The 17,316-nt window shown below is 44.7% G+C and overlaps 1 protein-coding gene across 1 annotated transcript in view; it reads right to left on the minus strand.

Annotated features, from left to right (window-relative positions):
• LOC135897814 (protein Wnt-8b-like) overlaps positions 1 to 13,477 on the minus strand; it is a 28,840-nt gene extending 15,363 nt beyond the window's left edge. The window contains exons 1-4 of the mRNA XM_065426518.2: positions 13,103 to 13,477; positions 8,328 to 8,361; positions 6,020 to 6,158; positions 2,014 to 2,139 (exon numbers count right to left, since the gene is read on the minus strand). Of these exons, the coding sequence (XP_065282590.2) occupies positions 2,014 to 2,139; positions 6,020 to 6,158; positions 8,328 to 8,361; positions 13,103 to 13,170 (367 nt within the window). The 5' untranslated portion in view covers positions 13,171 to 13,477. The remainder of the gene's footprint in view (positions 1 to 2,013; positions 2,140 to 6,019; positions 6,159 to 8,327; positions 8,362 to 13,102) is intronic.
• Between the last annotated feature and the right edge of the window lie 3,839 nt (positions 13,478 to 17,316).

The raw sequence follows: 17,316 nt of genomic DNA on the forward strand, positions 1-17,316 counted from the left end.
AACGGGCGGGAAGCAGTAAGACAGGTAAGTGTGACGCAATATCCAGTTTTGCCGGAACCTTCAGAGGACGTCGCTAGGTGGGGTGATTTGAGAAATATTCATTAAAATAATTCATTTTCGCTCATTTCTGCTCAGAAAGAGTATTGTTTTTGTCACACGCTGTGCTATAGTTGTCATTGGAGCCAGAAATTTCGGCGACAGATTTTTTATTCCGCATCTCTTCAATAAAATAATCCTGCTCTTAACGATGTATATTCGTTCCAATGAGGACATTTAGGTACGATATTTGTTGTATCATGCGTGATTCCGTAGAAAACAAGGCCAGCAGCCAACACATTTGTAGCAGTAGTAAAGATCGGAGTGCTGTCCTGCGTGTGAGCTATTTCGCAAGGTGGCAGCAGTAGTGGGAAAGTCGAAGGGAGAAGCAGAGAAGGCTTCGCATTAATAACCAAACTATTCAGTTTGTCACGAATTGAATTGTGTTGCGTCCAGCATCTAAACCCAGCATCTGAACCCAAAACGGGCTCAGACTCCTATATCCCTTCTCACATTCACGTGCAAGTAGGCGAGAACCCGGTCCCGCCAGTACCCATAATTCGGATACTCGAACTATGGGTGCAACAGAACACGCACAATCACGAAGTCATTAGTCGGCTTTAGAGGACAGCCAAGCAGCTAAATAGCCACCTCAGAAGGTAGTCGAGTAGGCGGCATGGTGTAAAAGAAAAAGAAGCACATCAACTAACACAGGCCCTCCTAATAAGCAAGATAGCTTACATGTGTCCATACCTGCATCTTAGGAAAGCTGACCTGGGCAAGATCAGCAGCCTCATCCACGCAGTCTATAAACAAGCCCTTGGACTGCCAAAATAGACCAACAGTGATCGGCTGCTAGCTCTTGGCATTCACAATACGGCGGAAATTACTGAAGCACAGAAAGGGTCACAGATGATCAGACTATCTGGAACTGCCTCAGAACAGGAAATATTCTGCGCCCTAGGGTACAATCCCGTTTTAGACATCCCGCGTCGCTACCGATTCCTGATCCCATCCGCGCAAAATTACTAATATCCCTCTCCCCATAAACAGGAAAAGGACAACACGGATCTACGTAAAGCCAGGGAGGACGCGCTCTGGCGAGGTCTTGAAAACAAACCGGCCATCTACGTGGACGCCGCTTGCGCGGGCAATGGCCGATGCACAGTCGCTGCCATTGATGGTACCGGTCGGACCATTAGCTCCGCCAGGGTCAACACGTCCTCCATTGATAAATGTTACTTGATGTTAAATTCATTGTGTCAGCCTCTAAATCAGCCATAAGAAGCTACTCTATTGGGGCAATCGGCCCCATTGCAAGTAGACTTCTCAAACCCCAGGGCAATATCCATCTAATATGGGTGCAGCTCATGCCAGCAACCCGGGTAACGAAGCAGCTCACCTAGACGCCCAAGCAGCAGGTAATCGAGAGGTGGGATCGCTGGACCCGGGTGGCCGGATTGAGCCCACCCTCACCTATCCCCATTTCACGCAATTCTACAAGGATTCGCGCAGAGCGTATCCGTTCCCGAGCACGATTCCCTCCCGGAAGCAGGCCATGTATCTACGGCGGATACAGACTCGATCCGCGCTAAGCGCCAAAAGGTTGTCTGAAATCTGCAACCAAAGAGTTCAAACCTAACTGTAGGCACCAATATCATATACTTTGGAGGTGCCCATCCAACCCCCCATCAAGGACGATTCTTCGGCAAGCCTACACGCTCGAGGTCTGACAGTGTGCGATCAAGACGGTTGACCCCGAATTCCAAGTCATGCTGGCAGAGTGGGCTAACCGCGTCGCGGCCACATGGCCTCCACGCTACTAGCCCCTCTGCCAGGGTCTCAACTACTTACTACACCTCCAACAAAGTTTACTTCGCTCTCTCTCTCTCTCTCTGACTATGAGGTGATGCCATAGATCATTCAGGATTGGCGAATGGCGTTAATCGCCTCGCTCGCTGTAAACTTAATGCTCACCGGGTTCTCTCTTGCGAGGCCGTTCGTCACATCTGCAGCTCTTTTGGCCTCGGCTGCAGTTCCTGGCGAACATGTGTGTGATGCCTGCGCTCACCATGGCGACGACGAAAGCAGACTCTCGGGTCGCTGCATAGAGAGCAGCACGTTCCACGTTTCAGTACGAGACTGCCAGTAGCTCTTAGAACTCTTCAACATGTACTCCACAAGTTGGGTTGCACATGCAGAGGATAGGTTGCACCTATGCAAATGCAACATATGGTGGTCAGGGTACTTTCATAATTTGTACGTTATCTTTCCTCTCAAGGTACATATCAGCTTGCAGTCCGTTACACTGTCAGCATGCTCGACGTATACTCTTGTACGTATAAGTAAGACTGCACTTCCAGAACTAATTTTCCGATTATTTTCAACCTGTAAAGTGTAGCTTGAAATTTTTTATGCACATTTTTTTAATATTCCTGCACGTAGAATGGCTCGTGACGTCATAGATGTACTTTAATCTCGCCGACGCTTCGCGCATCGCTCCACGTTTTCCAGCAGCATTATCTCATTTTATGGGCACATTACGTCTCATAGAATCGCTGTGTAATGCTTGTTTGTTTAGTATTATTTTTAGTTCCCGGCAGCCGCGTAGAAGCACGCATAAGAGTAAACCTGAAGCCTGACGTCATATCATGTCAGCCTAGCTGTATGGTGTCATGTTTTTTACCAAGAAAAAAAAAGTTTTTTCTTTATAAGTAAGATAACGCTGGGCAAACAAATATGAACTTTAACGCTATAAAACTGAGCAGGTGTTAATTGGTATTCGAATTTAATTCTTCTAGAAAGTCTTTCTTTCCTTTCTTTTTCTATTTTTTTTCTTTTCTTCTTTTTGTTTTGCAGCTGTAGTCACAGACTAGTCACAAATCAGTTTCTAGTCATTTACATGCAGGCAAAACAACGCTAACAGTATTGAGCATATAGCAAACAGAATAAAACAGGGTACAAGTGCACAGAAGCAACAAACGCCAATTATAAACAAATGAAGAATAAGCGGATACAAGATGAGAAATAGGCAATCTTGGAACTTTACACAGATGGCAGTCACCTAATAGGTGGGAAATGGCGACGAAGTCAAAACTGTGCAAATTTCTTGAGGAAGTATTTATTTATTTATTTATTTATTTATTTATTTATGTATATTATCTCCGAAATAATGTTTTTTTACCATTCTTAGTCCAGGACGTATATTATTCCAAGCCTTAGTGCCCGCAAACTGCATAATATTTCCCCATTAGTATTATAAGCACGGAACAGATTAAAATCCCCAGCGGAAGCAGTCCTCCTTGCGCCGGAAGTGAACATGGCCGCTTGATATACAATGACTGAATCTAAAGATATTATCCACAGCACTTGTTACATTTGAGTGTCCAGCGTTAAAGCTCATTGGTTGTTAAAGATCAAATCGATCGAACGCCGTCCCACGACGTTACGTGAGGGGGAGGCAGGGTCTGCGAGCCGCACTTGGCGGTCTCGCGTGCTTTACGAATAATATTACAGCAGCTATATTGATTAGGTGGCCACTTTGAAAAGTATAAAATAGAAACTAGACTTTGTTGGGATAATTCCATTCAAGTTTTCAAGATTAAGATGTGCAGTAACCTTTATAATGACAAAGTTAAATGACGTAATAGGTTTATTTAATGTATAGATTTATTTTATCTTTCTTGCAAGTGATGCCCGCCTTGGCACGTAATTTATCTGCAGTAATGTACATAAAATAAATTTCGGGATACGTTTTTTTAAGTGGTCGAAGCGTGCACACATACACACACGAACACACACTGTATGGGGAACCAAAAGTAACGTACGATAGCGTGGTAAGCGTTCACTCGTTCTTGGCCAGAAGTACGACGACGCCACCACCACGATATCGTGAGTAACGTTGCTTTGATATGGACGTGCACATGTGTTCTGGAATGACAACGTTTCCTCTCTTCTTCAACGGCGTTTCAGTTACTGCGATGACATCAAAAGGCTTAGAATGTTTGGCTATGAAGACTAGCAGAAATCCATTTTTTTTTACCATGCCGAGAAAGAGAGAGAGAGATGAATATTATCTTAATAACCAGCTGTAGATGCTAGCCTGACTGGTGGCCTGGCATGCTACTCCGGATGCTGGGTGATAATTACGACATACAAAGTGATCGTATAAACGAACGCATAGTACGTACACACGCAGGTGCACAAGCTGTTTACAAAGTATCAATAAGTTATGCATCGACCTTAAAAAAAATCAGGGGCCGAATTCACGAAGCTTTTCGTTCTTAAGTGAACTTTGCCAGTGGCTTGTCGCCTCCGCTAATTGATTGGAATTTGCTCTTACGAACAAGTCTAGTGCAACAGCTTTTTTTGTGAGTGCGGGCCCAAACAAACGCTATCGTTGCACGCATAGTGCAATTGGCGCTTTTCCGCGGGCCGAGAATGTCACGAAACTCAAAGCTCGTGTCGCTCTTTCTTTCTTTCTTGGGATCTTTCGTTCGTTAAAACATGAAATATACGAATAGAATATTTCGTCAGCCCGCCAAAGAAATGCTAATTTTGAGCGGGACTGCGCAGTCCGTTGGTCGGAATGAAAGTTTTTTGTGTTTACGAACAAAAGGAAATAATAGGGAAAATAAGTACAATAGAAAAAAACTAAATTTCTTTATGTGCCACTAACATGTGCTGCAAATGCGGTGCCCCTTGAGGGATTTGCACTCTTGCAGGCAACGGCAGCCGTGTCTTGGAACATGCTTTAAGCCCTTAGCAAGCATGCCGAGGCCAGCCTCATGAATGAGAAGGATATGGAAGCGCCTCAAACGAGTAGTCCTTCGTGTCACTGCTTGTCCTGCGGCTATGTTACGGTGGCGGCATTGGAAATGGAACGTCTTTTATTTTTCGGGCCCTGATCCGTAATGACAGAGTCTGTTTCACCAGGAATTGGCGCCACATTTTGAGCGGATGACGTGGCTCCCGTTTTGCAGATTGAAGTACTAATTAGATGCGTGTGACGTTTTGCCTCAACGCAACAGAGCCGCCGATGTTAAGTGAAGCGCAAGTAACTACACTAGCGTGATGAATTTTGCTCTTTCATATCTGCCGCGTGCAGGCAATATGGTACAACTTTAGTTTCAAAAAGTTTGACAGTCGACTTCTGTCGGAAGAGACAATCCTCCAAAGTAGACATGAGCTTGTGTCTTATCAGAAGAGTGTTAAAACATTGCTACGATTTTTTTTTTGCGATCTGCAGGACTCATTGAACGCCATTAGTACTTCTTGTATATTTGTTGTTTTTCCCTTTTCTTTTTCTGTTTCTCTCTCCCCCTTCCTTCTTTCTAACCCTTTTTTGCCCAACCCACGTGCAGGGTAGAAAACCGGAGTTCACTTCCTGGTTAAAATGACATCCTTTCGCCCCCCTTCCCTCCCCCTCCCCCTCTCTCTTTTTTTCTCTTCCCTCTCTATTAACCATTTTGCTACCAGAACCTCTCCGGAAGGAATGCAAAAATCTTCCTTATTTTACCTGCTGTGCCAAATTCAGCGCGTGATGTCCTGATGTGAAGAAAAAAATTATCTATACTTCCACCTTTCTGTACTCACCTAAGATATCAAACGCGAAATCTTTCAGTAAAAAGCAAGATATTCTCTCTAGCTTATGCGAACATTTTTTAAATAGTAACATGTAAACAAATGACAGTAAATGAGTGTAATCCACAAAATATTAATGCCCAAACTCAAATATCACGCGCTAAAATGTTCTGAGGAACGCCGTTCATTCAATATAGAAAGGCCAAGAGAACCGCGACTTGAACGAGTAGCACTTGCGTTTGGCGATATGCGTACAAACTGACTTGACAAACTGACAAACTGAAGTTGATTAACATTCGCACGAGGCTCTTCTTGGACAAGTATATATTGCGTCATACAGTTTAAGTCTGGTCGGATGCAGGGCACGTCAGCAGCGGTTTAAACTGTTTGGCAAGCGAACCTGGAAGTTTTCCATGCTTGGAGACGACGTTGAATGAGCTTTCCGGGCAGGTCCAGCGGTCCCACTTGAATTGGGATTGGCATTCGTCGAGTGCTTGCCGCATTCCGCTGCCAAGAGTTCCCAGCGACGCGCGCCCAACCTGTGAAACGGTGGCTATTTATGCGAGGTGCGAGCATTGTCATCATTCGTCCGTGCAGAAGCGAAAGGAAGGAAGCGAACCACACATTGTGAAACGTATTTTTTTTTCTTCTTCTTCCTTTCTTTCGTTTCTCTTTAGAAGCCTCGAGCAAGGAAAAAGCGCACAAGAAAATTTTCGTAACAATTTTCTCGTGGCGTGAGGATAATCCAAAAACATGGTTCACTGCAGAGAAGAAAAAATAAAAGCTTCCTAGAAGAAGTGTAAGCCCTAAATTATGGTGTTTAGGCTAACAATATCCGCAGGATTCAAAGTGAGAGCTGTGCATGGGTCGAAGTGAAAGGCTCCCGAGCGGACGTCAAGGGCCAATACGCTAGTCTTTCTCCCAGCGGGGAGCACAGACGCAGGCGACAACTGAGGCGACAACGTTTGCCAACCAAGGTGGCCGTCCAGCCCCCTGAATTGAAAGTTTGTGTTTGTATTTGGAGGAAGGCACACTTTCTGGTTCTGGCTGTCTGGACTGGAATACAACATTGTCTCTTCACGCCCTCTTTCTTGCTTTCTTTTTTCCTGTCTAACAAGCGGCGTCGTATGCAAGATATATAGGGAACGCACCGCCGCTGCAGGGTATGCTTCTCGGCAATCCGTAAAAAACACTTGGAACACGTAGATAGATAACGAACACACTTTCTAGATCACATGATGCCGCAAAGCCGAACTTCCGGCTTAACGTAGGTAGTTTGACTTCCTGGTTCGAGTAAATGCAGTTATATGCTGGGTGTGAATGCGGGCCACGGACTGAATTCCCAAGGCTTTACGTTTGCAAATGCTTTTTGCCATTGGTCAGTCGCCTTTTCTAATGATATATACAACCTTGCTTTTACGAACAGTTATAGCGTAAGCATTTGCATACAGGCCCACATGTCCGCATTCACTGTACATGCTGTGGGCTATTAGTGCGTTAGAAAAAGTAACAGACAATTGACCCATATTCATGAGGTTTCTCTTACGTAAATGCCGTCCGTGATTGGCTACTGCAAGGATGGTCATCTCGTTATCACGGTAATCGCCATCATTACCGGTTGTAACTCGAACACTGACCAATGAGCAAATGCTGTCACGCAAGAGAATTTTTTTTTCGAATACGGGCTGTTACAGGTGTCGCATAAGATGTCGCACAGACGAACTACGGCACGAAAGGCACCTAGTTTTTATATGGCACACTTCTTTTAAATTAGGCTATCATAATGAATGTTTAATATTTGAATTCAAAGTATGCGCTTTAATTCAGGTTATAGTCGTCATTCCTGAAATTGAACATAATTAAAAAAAAACATTGTTCAACCATATGTGCTTCAGATATCCATTACTGTACTTGCTACTCAGTTTGCCTATTCTTAATTAAAGAATAAAGATCTAACCACTAAAACGTCGCTGCCAGAGCGTACAGTTTTGTCGTATCACATGAATGAGCGTACATTTTATATAGGCTTTAATACATATAGGCTTTACTGCTAGTACGATAAACTTAGAACTAGGGGCTGATCTTTATAGAAGAATTTTCTTTCGTAAGAGCTCTTCATCGTCGATCGCTGCGTGAATGTTCTCTATCGCGACTACCCAGCGCCTTTTCAAGCGTACCTCTGACGCCGCGTCGTCCGACGTCGGCGCGTTTATGATATTGCCGCTCGTATTGTGGTCAATATGCGCGTCATGGGTCGAGTATACCCTGTTTAACCGTTGAAGACATGGAACTCATTGCGGACGGGGCTACAGCGCGCTCAGCGCGCAACGCCAAATGGACGAGCTATAACCTACAAAGTATGCTGTTGCGCCACGTTGCGCGACATAAAACAGGGAGTACGTCGTAGATACGCCCCGTGTGGTGGTCGCTTTACTACTAATACATCGCGAACAATTCGACTTTGATAGACGGCGCAAACACACTTCGGAGCGCACCACTCCCTTATTCTGTGTATACATGCGATGGGATCTGCATACATATAGACCTATTTGACTAGTTAGTTAAAACCCAAGCCTCCTCGTCGCCGGACAAACGTGTCCCGAGTAAAGAAGCTAGAGTCTGTCTTTAGAATAAAGCATGCGCACAAGACTACAAAACAAGACAAGAACACTAGTTATGGAATTCGCAAGCATCGGCGTGCAACGTACCCTTGATCCAGACAACACATGGTTCTCTAGGGACCTGCAAGAGAATAAAATATGCCAGGAATAAGTTACGCTCAATCACTCGCGCATTAATTCCGCATACAATATTTTACCGCTTCATTCAGATTACATTACCAAATGGTACAAAACATGAATTTGAATGCAATGGAAAAATAACCTGACAGTAAAACTCTTGCTTGGGCTAGTTGGTTCATGCTTGAAGTAGTAAAGGTGGTTGTGAGTGGCGCCGGTCCTGTCGTGTGTGTTCTTCTTGAGTCCTGGTCTTCTGCGCCTTGCCTTTACTACTTCAAACCTGACAGAAATCTCACTTAGCGGAGGTAACTTGCTGTCGGGTGTAAGACAAAAATGAGAGCCAAACGGGGCACACGGCAACATGGTGGCACGATGGACGTTATCGTTAAACATACGAAAAAGCGCGCAATATATAGTAAGATAAATAGATGCTGGGGTTTGACGTGCCAAAACCACGATGACCACGAAAACCATTATGAGACGCGTTGTGGTGAGGGACTCCGGATGACGTCCAATGCATAGTGACGTGCACACCCAATGCATGGTGCACGGGATTTTTTGCATTTCACCCCTCTCGAAGGGCGGCCGCGCCGGGTGGGATTCGATCCCGCGCTCTCGGGCTTCAGTAGCGCGAAGCCATATTAACTACGCCACTTGCGGGAGATATATGAAATTTGTATTGCGCTTATTGTGCGCTGCGACAGCGCGGAGCACGGAGCCGCAGCGCGACTGCTGCTCGCAGCTAGGTGACGTAAGCAGAACGTCGCTTCGTAGGGCGCGGCTTTACACGTGCTCGCTGCAGCCTCTAAGCTTCGGTTTCGCGCATTCTAATAGCCGCAATTTGTCGCGTCGCAGTTCTGCGGGTAAGCGCATCTTTCCAGATCAAAGAGTCGATATGGGTTGCGCGGGGAGAGTTTGCTCCAATTTCCCAATGACGATGAGCCAGCTGATATTGAAAGTTTGAAAGTTGATCAATTAATTTTTGTTGATTACCAACTAATTAGCATGTATATCACCCGTCAACCCTTGTTCGCAACAATGGCGGCATGCCTCCGAAGAAACCGCCCTTTTATTTTGGAACAACTTTTTTAAGTATTACTTTTAAATCTTCGTTGAAACAGCCTGTATATGGTTCCGATAAATATCCCCTTATATACGAACAAATGTTTTACTTTGATAAAGCTAGTGCTTAAAAAATAAGCAAACAAAGAGAAGCACTAACGGCGTACATATTTAGCTCTTGTACGAGAGACGTATGAATAATCATATAAAAGCCTTTCAAAAATCAAAGTAAACACAGTCTACCTGAACCCCGTCCCGCAACAACCCATGCAACATCATTAAGAAAAGACAGGAGGTTGCTTTTTGCAGATCGCGAATGCATAAATACATCTGTTACTGTAGTTAGTTTGAGTGTTTAAAATGAAAGCACAGTTGCTTGCTTTAAACCACTAAAGAGGTGATACCGATCTGTGATTCTCTACTTTGTCGTTGTCATTAGACATATGCACCGCAACGACAACGGCAACGACAACGGCAACGACAACCACGCACAAGCTTTTACGATAAGATCTGCAACACTGTCAAACGCTAGAAAAGTTCACATTTGACAATGTCACCCTATTGACAAGTAAGTTTTCACTAATAAATGTATTATCGCACATGTCCGTCACAATTGGTGCCGAAAGTTAATACACAGACTAAAAAATAATCGTCGAAAGCCTGAGCGATAACCCGAGAAGAGGCCGACCCATCCCCGGAGCCTGTCACGTCACCAATGCGGCCATGGGCGTGATTTATATTCCTTCCGCATGCTTGGAAAATTGTTTTAGCCGCCTCGACAAGTTTAGTTGCACGTATTCCAAATATTTATCTCTATCTCGGCGGCAAAGATATTTGCACTGTGTCCTCACTGAAATGGCAAATGTAACATCACAACATGCACACGATAATACCATGAGCTCAGTTGGGCAGCGTAGTATAGAACTAAACAGAGTCGGTATTTCAGTGCTCATGGAACGCGTAAACGAAGTATTGGAAGTGTATGACGAAGAAAACACATGCTGCATGCATGGCAGTTTGACAACCTTGACCGGATGGCAGAAGCACCGACTCTAATATGCAGTGGCCTTGACATATATAGGTCATGGAATTAAAAAAAAAAACAGCATGCAATGTGTAAGCACTTTGACTGCATGTCTAGAATTATATAGCATGGAAAGACAGACGAAAGAATGGAATAGACGAGTGCTAATCACAACGGTACATTCATTTGAAAATTCACCGGTATGTACGAGGGCCATTTTTTTTTCAACCTCCGATAGGCTATAAATAAAAGACAAGTTCATCTAAAACAATAATTTTATTACCAAAAGATTAGTACAGTTACGGTTACTTTTCGACATAATCACCGAAGAGATTGAGGTATTTCTCATATCTCTGGACAAGCTTTGCAATACCCTCTTCAAAAAAAGTTGCCGCCAATGAATTCAAGTAGTCCTTGACGTTGGTTTGAAGGTTTCCATTGGTTTGAAAGCGCTTCCCCACCAAGCCACGTCTTCAGTCCAGGAAAAAGATGAAAGTCACAGGGTGCTAAGTCTGGACTGTATGGCGGATGATCAAAAATGTCCCATCCAAATTGTTCGAGAAGCCATTGAGTTGCTCCAGCATGTGTGCACGGACATTGTCATGGATCAGAACAACTCCAGTGGTCAGCTTTCCTCTTCGTTTGTTCTGAATGGCTCTACGCAAACGTCGTAAAGTTTCACAATAAACAGCTGCAGTGATTGTGGTTCCGGGCTCCATAAACTCCACAAGCACCACACCTTGTTGATCCCAAAACACAGTAGCCATGGTCTTTCTGTTGTTAAAGGTTTTTTTGAATTTCTTTGGTTTATTTGGTGAATTTGAATGCATCCATTGTTGTGATTGTCGTTTTGTTTCCGGTGTGTCGTATTGAATCCAGGTTTCATCCCCAGTCACGATTGATTTCAAAAGGTTGTCTCCTTCATCCTGATAACGCTCAAGGAACTCCAAAGCTGACGCCATTCGTCGAGTTTGTGGCCTTCCGTCAACATTTTTGGGACCCAACGTGCACAAAGTTTTTTGTAGCGTAACCGTTCAGTAACAATAGAGTACAAAACAGACCTTGAAACTTCTGGAAATTCCGTAGATAAAGCAGTAATGGTGAAACTGCAGTTTTCTTTAACCATTCTGTCAACTCGTTTAACCAGGTCACCTGAAACGACAGAATTGCGTCCTCGGCCCCCTTCATCATGCACATCATTACGTCCATCTTTAAAATTTCGACACGATTCACGCACAACACCATCACTTATGAAGTTTTCCCCATACACTCGACTCATTCTCCGATGGATTTCTGCAGCACCATGGCCTTCAGCCTGTAGAAAACAAATAACACTTCGCAATTCACACTTGGCGGGAGCAACAATAATGGCAGCCATGTTTACGTGGCTGTAGTACAATGCCAACTGACGCCTGAATGTGAACAATGGCGGAGTGTGTAGTGCGAGAGCTGCGTAGTTGCCTACAGCGCATGTCCGCTTTCTGCTGCCCGCGTAGCGCCTGCACGGAGCGATCGGAGGTTGAAAAAAAAACGGCCCTCGTATACTACAATACAGAAATGTGGCAATCAGATGACGAAGTATAGAAACTGATACAACAATAAAAGAAGCAAGCAAACTTGGCATAATACTGAGCATTGAGCATTACACGCTGTCAAGGGGTCGTCGCAACCTTGACACAAACATGCAAAGGTTGGCGCGATTCCTTGCCCAACGTGTACACGGGAACATGCGCGGTTCAAAATAGGAAGAAAAAAAACAGTGGCATCGCGCTATCTTTCAAGCGAAAGATCACCTCTCTATCACGTAATTCTGTTGTCTCAAAACATTTTAGATGCTGAACACTCGGCCCCATCTACAACTATCGCTACGGTTATAGGTTATACTATCGCGACGGTTATAGGTTATACCACGATCACCAGCAATAGGTTATACCGCGATGTGCACTGACAAAGTCTCACTTCCCACAAGCACGTGGCCTAGGGCACGGGCCAAGCCGCGTGCACGTGCGATTATGGGACCAGGTGGGACCGCATGCTAAAACATCGGGGTTCATGTTTACAATGAAATCCATGCGCTATCGAGTGCTTCGCAACAATACAGTTCGCATATCATTATCGAAGGCGAGAAATCACTGACAAGTACTGTTTCCCGCTGGCCAGCCTCCTTTGCTAATAGCGTGTCTGTCATTCCGATTGACTTGAATCGAACAATTTCAGTGTAAGAGCGGTTTTGGCCATACGGGTCCAGAAGTTTTGTAAATTCAGCCTCCGCTCTGCTACAACGATCGACTCCTCGAGATTCCACGTGCGCAAGCTCTGAGAAAGACGTGCGTGCGCACATGGAACTTTGGCCGCGTCACGCTTCGTGGTAACGAATCGCGCACCGCATAAAGTGGTCCAACAATCAAATTCCGCGTTGCCGCCAGTATGAGTAAATGTTTAGACTTTTACCGAGACCGTTCTTTTCCATTGAAAGCAAATATACGAATTTTCATTGAATTTGTTTTCTTATGCGGCTTTCACCTTTTCAAGACTTATTTTCATCGCACCAGATGCTAAAGCTCAACCACCTGATGAAACATGACGACAGAGCATGCTGTAGCACAAGTGTCGAGGCCATTGAAGAAAAAGAAAGACCAAAGCTCAATGTTACGCTTACCAGGAGCACGAGCACGTGTTGAGCACGAGGAAGGTGAGCATCGAGAGCAGGTAAGTTACGATTCCCATGACGCCGCTCCAGCTCGAGCTCGCGCAGCGACCTGACGCACGAATGATGCGCCCTTGGGATCACACAGCCAAGTGAACAGGTCCGTGGCGCCACATTGGCCCAGGCGGAACCGCGTCGTACAGGTGGTGGCTGTTCGCCGGCTGACGCATCTGGAAGCAACTGAACCAACGTAGGGAAGGCCGCAAACAGCGCCCAAGAGCTTCGCCTATGCTTTGCCAGTGGCCATCACGGGGAGCCACTGCTTAGGTGGCGTTGGGTGGTCTCCGCACCAGACAAGCGTACAAAAGGAACGGCCTCCCTCGCAGCCTTGAGGACGGCGTCCCTATACGGCAGAGCTCATTTTACTCTCTCTTCAAGACGGGGGAAGAGGTCTCTCTCGCGAGCACGCACGTCGCCGAGAAGAACAATGCGGTACGTGTGCTTTTGATAATGGACACACTATATGCGCTCGCACTGTGCCGCCATGCTCAATCGAGTCGCGTACTCCTCGCTTCGATGCACAATGCTCTTTCTGTGCGAGAATCACGTTGTCTCGTTGTCGGCTCAGTGACTTGACACTTCGCGGATTGCTGTTACGTGCGACCATATTGCAAGACACGTGCACACATGCGTTCCTGTCCAGGGATTGGGAACAATGCAAAGCAGGCATCTCTTATACGGTCGCACTTTAATTAAATTAACTCGTGGGGTTTTACGTGCCAAAACAATGATCTGGTCATGTGACACGTCGTAGTGGAAGACTGCGGATTGATTTCGGTCACCGGGAGTCATTTAAAGTGCACCCAATGCGTGGTACATGGGCGTTGTTGCATTTCGCTTCCATCAAAATGCGACTGCCGCGGCCGGGATTTGATTCCGCGCCCTCGGACTCTGCAGCACAACGCCGAAGCCGCTACGCCACCACGGCGGGTCAACGATCGACTGGTCTTGCCTTTATTTTCCGAACATGAGTTTCCGAACATAAATAACTTGGTATAACTGTAACCTCTGACCTCGCTTGGAACACTCACATATCTAAGCTAACTTCAACTGCATTGCGAACGCCCTTCTTTCTTAAAAGTTGCCTCCGACATGCTCCTGTGTCCGTTAAGCTTCTTGCTTACAAATAATTAATCAGGCCAGTTTTAGAATATGGAAACGCAATATATGGTTTCCTCATACAGCAACTAATACTACAAAACTAGAAGATGTGCAAAGAAAGGCGGTTAGATTTATAGGTAACAAGTACAGGACTACTGATTCAACCTGCGCTCTGCTAACTTCTTGAGACTTTGCCGCATTGACGACCAGAGCAAAGCATTCCCGGCTGAAGTTTCTGTTTCAGATACTACACTATCACTAGAAGATCGATACATCAAGCTACATCTCATTCGCAAACAAGAGCTACAAGACACAAACATAAACATGGGCTTATAGAATACCTCTTCAATAATGACCATTTAAGTATTCCTTCTTTCCCCTTGCGATTATGGAACGGAATCAGCTCGATCCTTCTGTTACCAATACAGATTCATTGTCAGAGTTTACCAGGGTAAAAATTGGGGCTCTTTGGCCAAAACTGGCCCTTGCGCAAAAAAAAAAATCCCCGATTAATCATTCAGTTCACCACGAAAATTATTTCACAAGTGTTAATGTTATCATACTACTGCTGAACTTGTAGAATTATTTTTGTAACTCCTTATTTTATAATTACTCTCGTATCAGTGACAAAGTATGTTTACGCCAAGTATGTTACTATTTCCTATGTATTCTGTGGCATATTGCACGATGTGATTGCTATATTCACGATGTCGTTTGTACGTTCTCTTAGGTTATATTTTTAAAATAGTTGGTGTTTACGTGCATATATTTGATGCAGTGTGTCTGCGTATTGAACTTGTATTGTAACTCGTCACTATCCCAGTTGTAAAATGCTTTTTTTTCCTTTTGTTTTCTCTATCTTGTATGGTTGTACCGGTGAAAGCGACACATGAAATAGTAATAAGAAGTGCCATATCAGTCTTTATTTAGCAACGACCGGAGTAGAGAGATCATTGTACTTTGTAAACGGCCTTTCGGTTCATATTGGATCCTCGTGGGTTGCGTCTGTCAAAGCCCCTTGGCTGATATTGACGTCATCGGAATTTAACAACCCTTTGCGACATCGACTGAACAATCAATTAGTTATCTGTGTTGCGGTGGGCGAACCACTGATCCCTACAGTGATAACTGTGCTAGTTGAGACAGTGGAACAAATACCGGGTGTCCCAGCTAACTTTAGCCATAGTTTAAAAATATGCGAATGCCACGTAGCGGGACAGAACCAAGGTGATGTTGTTTGCCGTCGCTTGGAGTGGTTGGAGTTACTCAAATTACATTTTTTTCATTCCGCCTAATTAGATAATTAGTCTTAATTAATTAATCAGCTCCTCAAATATGATAGTTCGATGAAAAGTGTATATGAGAAAATTGAGAAATGAAAAACTCATTATACACCTTTCTGTTGCTCAATACGTGCTACATAAAAGTGTCTTCTAAGCATGAAAGGAGGCCGCGAATACAGGAAAAATTGCCGCGCGACTGGCTGCTCGAGCCATTTTGCCTCGAGCGGTCACTTTCTGTATGCAGTTATAAAGACTAGTGGCGTGGCCAGGAATTATTTTCTGGGGGAGGGGAAGGGGGGCACGAAGTTGACTGGGGGAGGGAAGATGGAGCTGGCGAGTGTTGTCGCACGTCGTTTTATGTCAAATGACCACACACTGCAATTTCGAGGTGGAAAGAGGGGTGAACGTGCCCGGTGTGCCCCCCCCCCCCCCCCCTTTGGCTACGCCCCTGATTAACGCTTGGATTTTTAACAAAACGTCATCATTTTTTGTATAAATAACTATGCGTAACAGAAAAAGCAAAAAAAAGAAAGAAATAGCATGATACCCCTGGATGACGGTCACTCTATAAATGCAAAGTTAAGCGCCTAAGAAAGTTGCGAAATGCGAGGCCTTGCTAACTCTCCCCGCGCTCAACGGAAACGTTCCACACGTTACCCCGTGTAGTCGAAGGAGTCAGGAGTTGGGCCGTATAACATAATTAATATATTTCTCAACATATACGCCCAGAATAGTATGTGAAACACTTCATCTTGCATTACAAAAATCTGGAAGCAAAACGTACGTTTCCACTTACAGGCACCTTTCCCCTGTCCAGCATATTTGCACCGACGTTAACGTAGAAGTGGCGTCCTGCCAGCCAATAAAAGAGGGCCAAAAGAATAGAAATTTAAAAGGATCGTTGCATAAATGCTTTTCGTTCGTAAGCGTAGTTTGCCATGTACAAACCGGCCGCCTTCGCTAACAATACGTCCGACCTCACGATTGGCTGCCGTCTGCTCTTACGAACAGTTCTGAACGTAATAAGTTTGTTGTGAATATGCGCCCGATTTCAGTGATACTGATTTATGCATTGGAACGCATGTCATCTGCTATTCGTTTGGACGGTAGCCTGTGGTCAATGACCTTGGGTAAAAGAGTACGCATTTGGGCTGGTTGGTTCATGATTACGAGCAATAAAAACAGCGCTAAACGACGGGACGAGTGAAGCGCCGTTGTCTGTGTCCCTTCACTCGTCCCGTCGTTTAGCGCTGTTTTTATTGCTCGTGACCTTGGGTACATTATATTGATGAAAGGAGGCATGAGCGGTGCACAGAATTTAAGAAAGGTACCTGTCAAACTACCCCATCCTCTTGCTTTTTCTGGTATCTAAACGCTCAAGAAGAGACCCAATTACCATCCTTATCGATTATTATATCTTACAGCCTGCCGACAATGTCCTTAGATGGTGAGGCCTCTCTCTCTCTCTACCAGGTTATGTTGAGTTGCTGCTGTTTCTTTGGGATCTATTTTTTATACATACTTTGTTGTACCCCCTTTCCTGTGATGATCTCTCAGGAGAGCAGCAGTATTCTTCAGTGAACGAATGAATGAATGAATGAATGAATGAATGAATTGTAACCCGGAACGAACAACACACGAGTGTCCAATGTAGTAAATTAGAAATGACCAAAAAATGATGGCGATTTTATTAATATTTATAGTGCCCTAATCAATTCCACCAGCTATGTGGCCTTAGTAAATTGCTTGCAATGAGAATTTAAAAAAAAGAAAGTCATCTTC

The sequence above is a fragment of the Dermacentor albipictus genome, chromosome 1, assembly GCF_038994185.2.
Source record: "Dermacentor albipictus isolate Rhodes 1998 colony chromosome 1, USDA_Dalb.pri_finalv2, whole genome shotgun sequence".
Lineage (NCBI taxonomy): Eukaryota > Metazoa > Arthropoda > Arachnida > Ixodida > Ixodidae > Dermacentor > Dermacentor albipictus.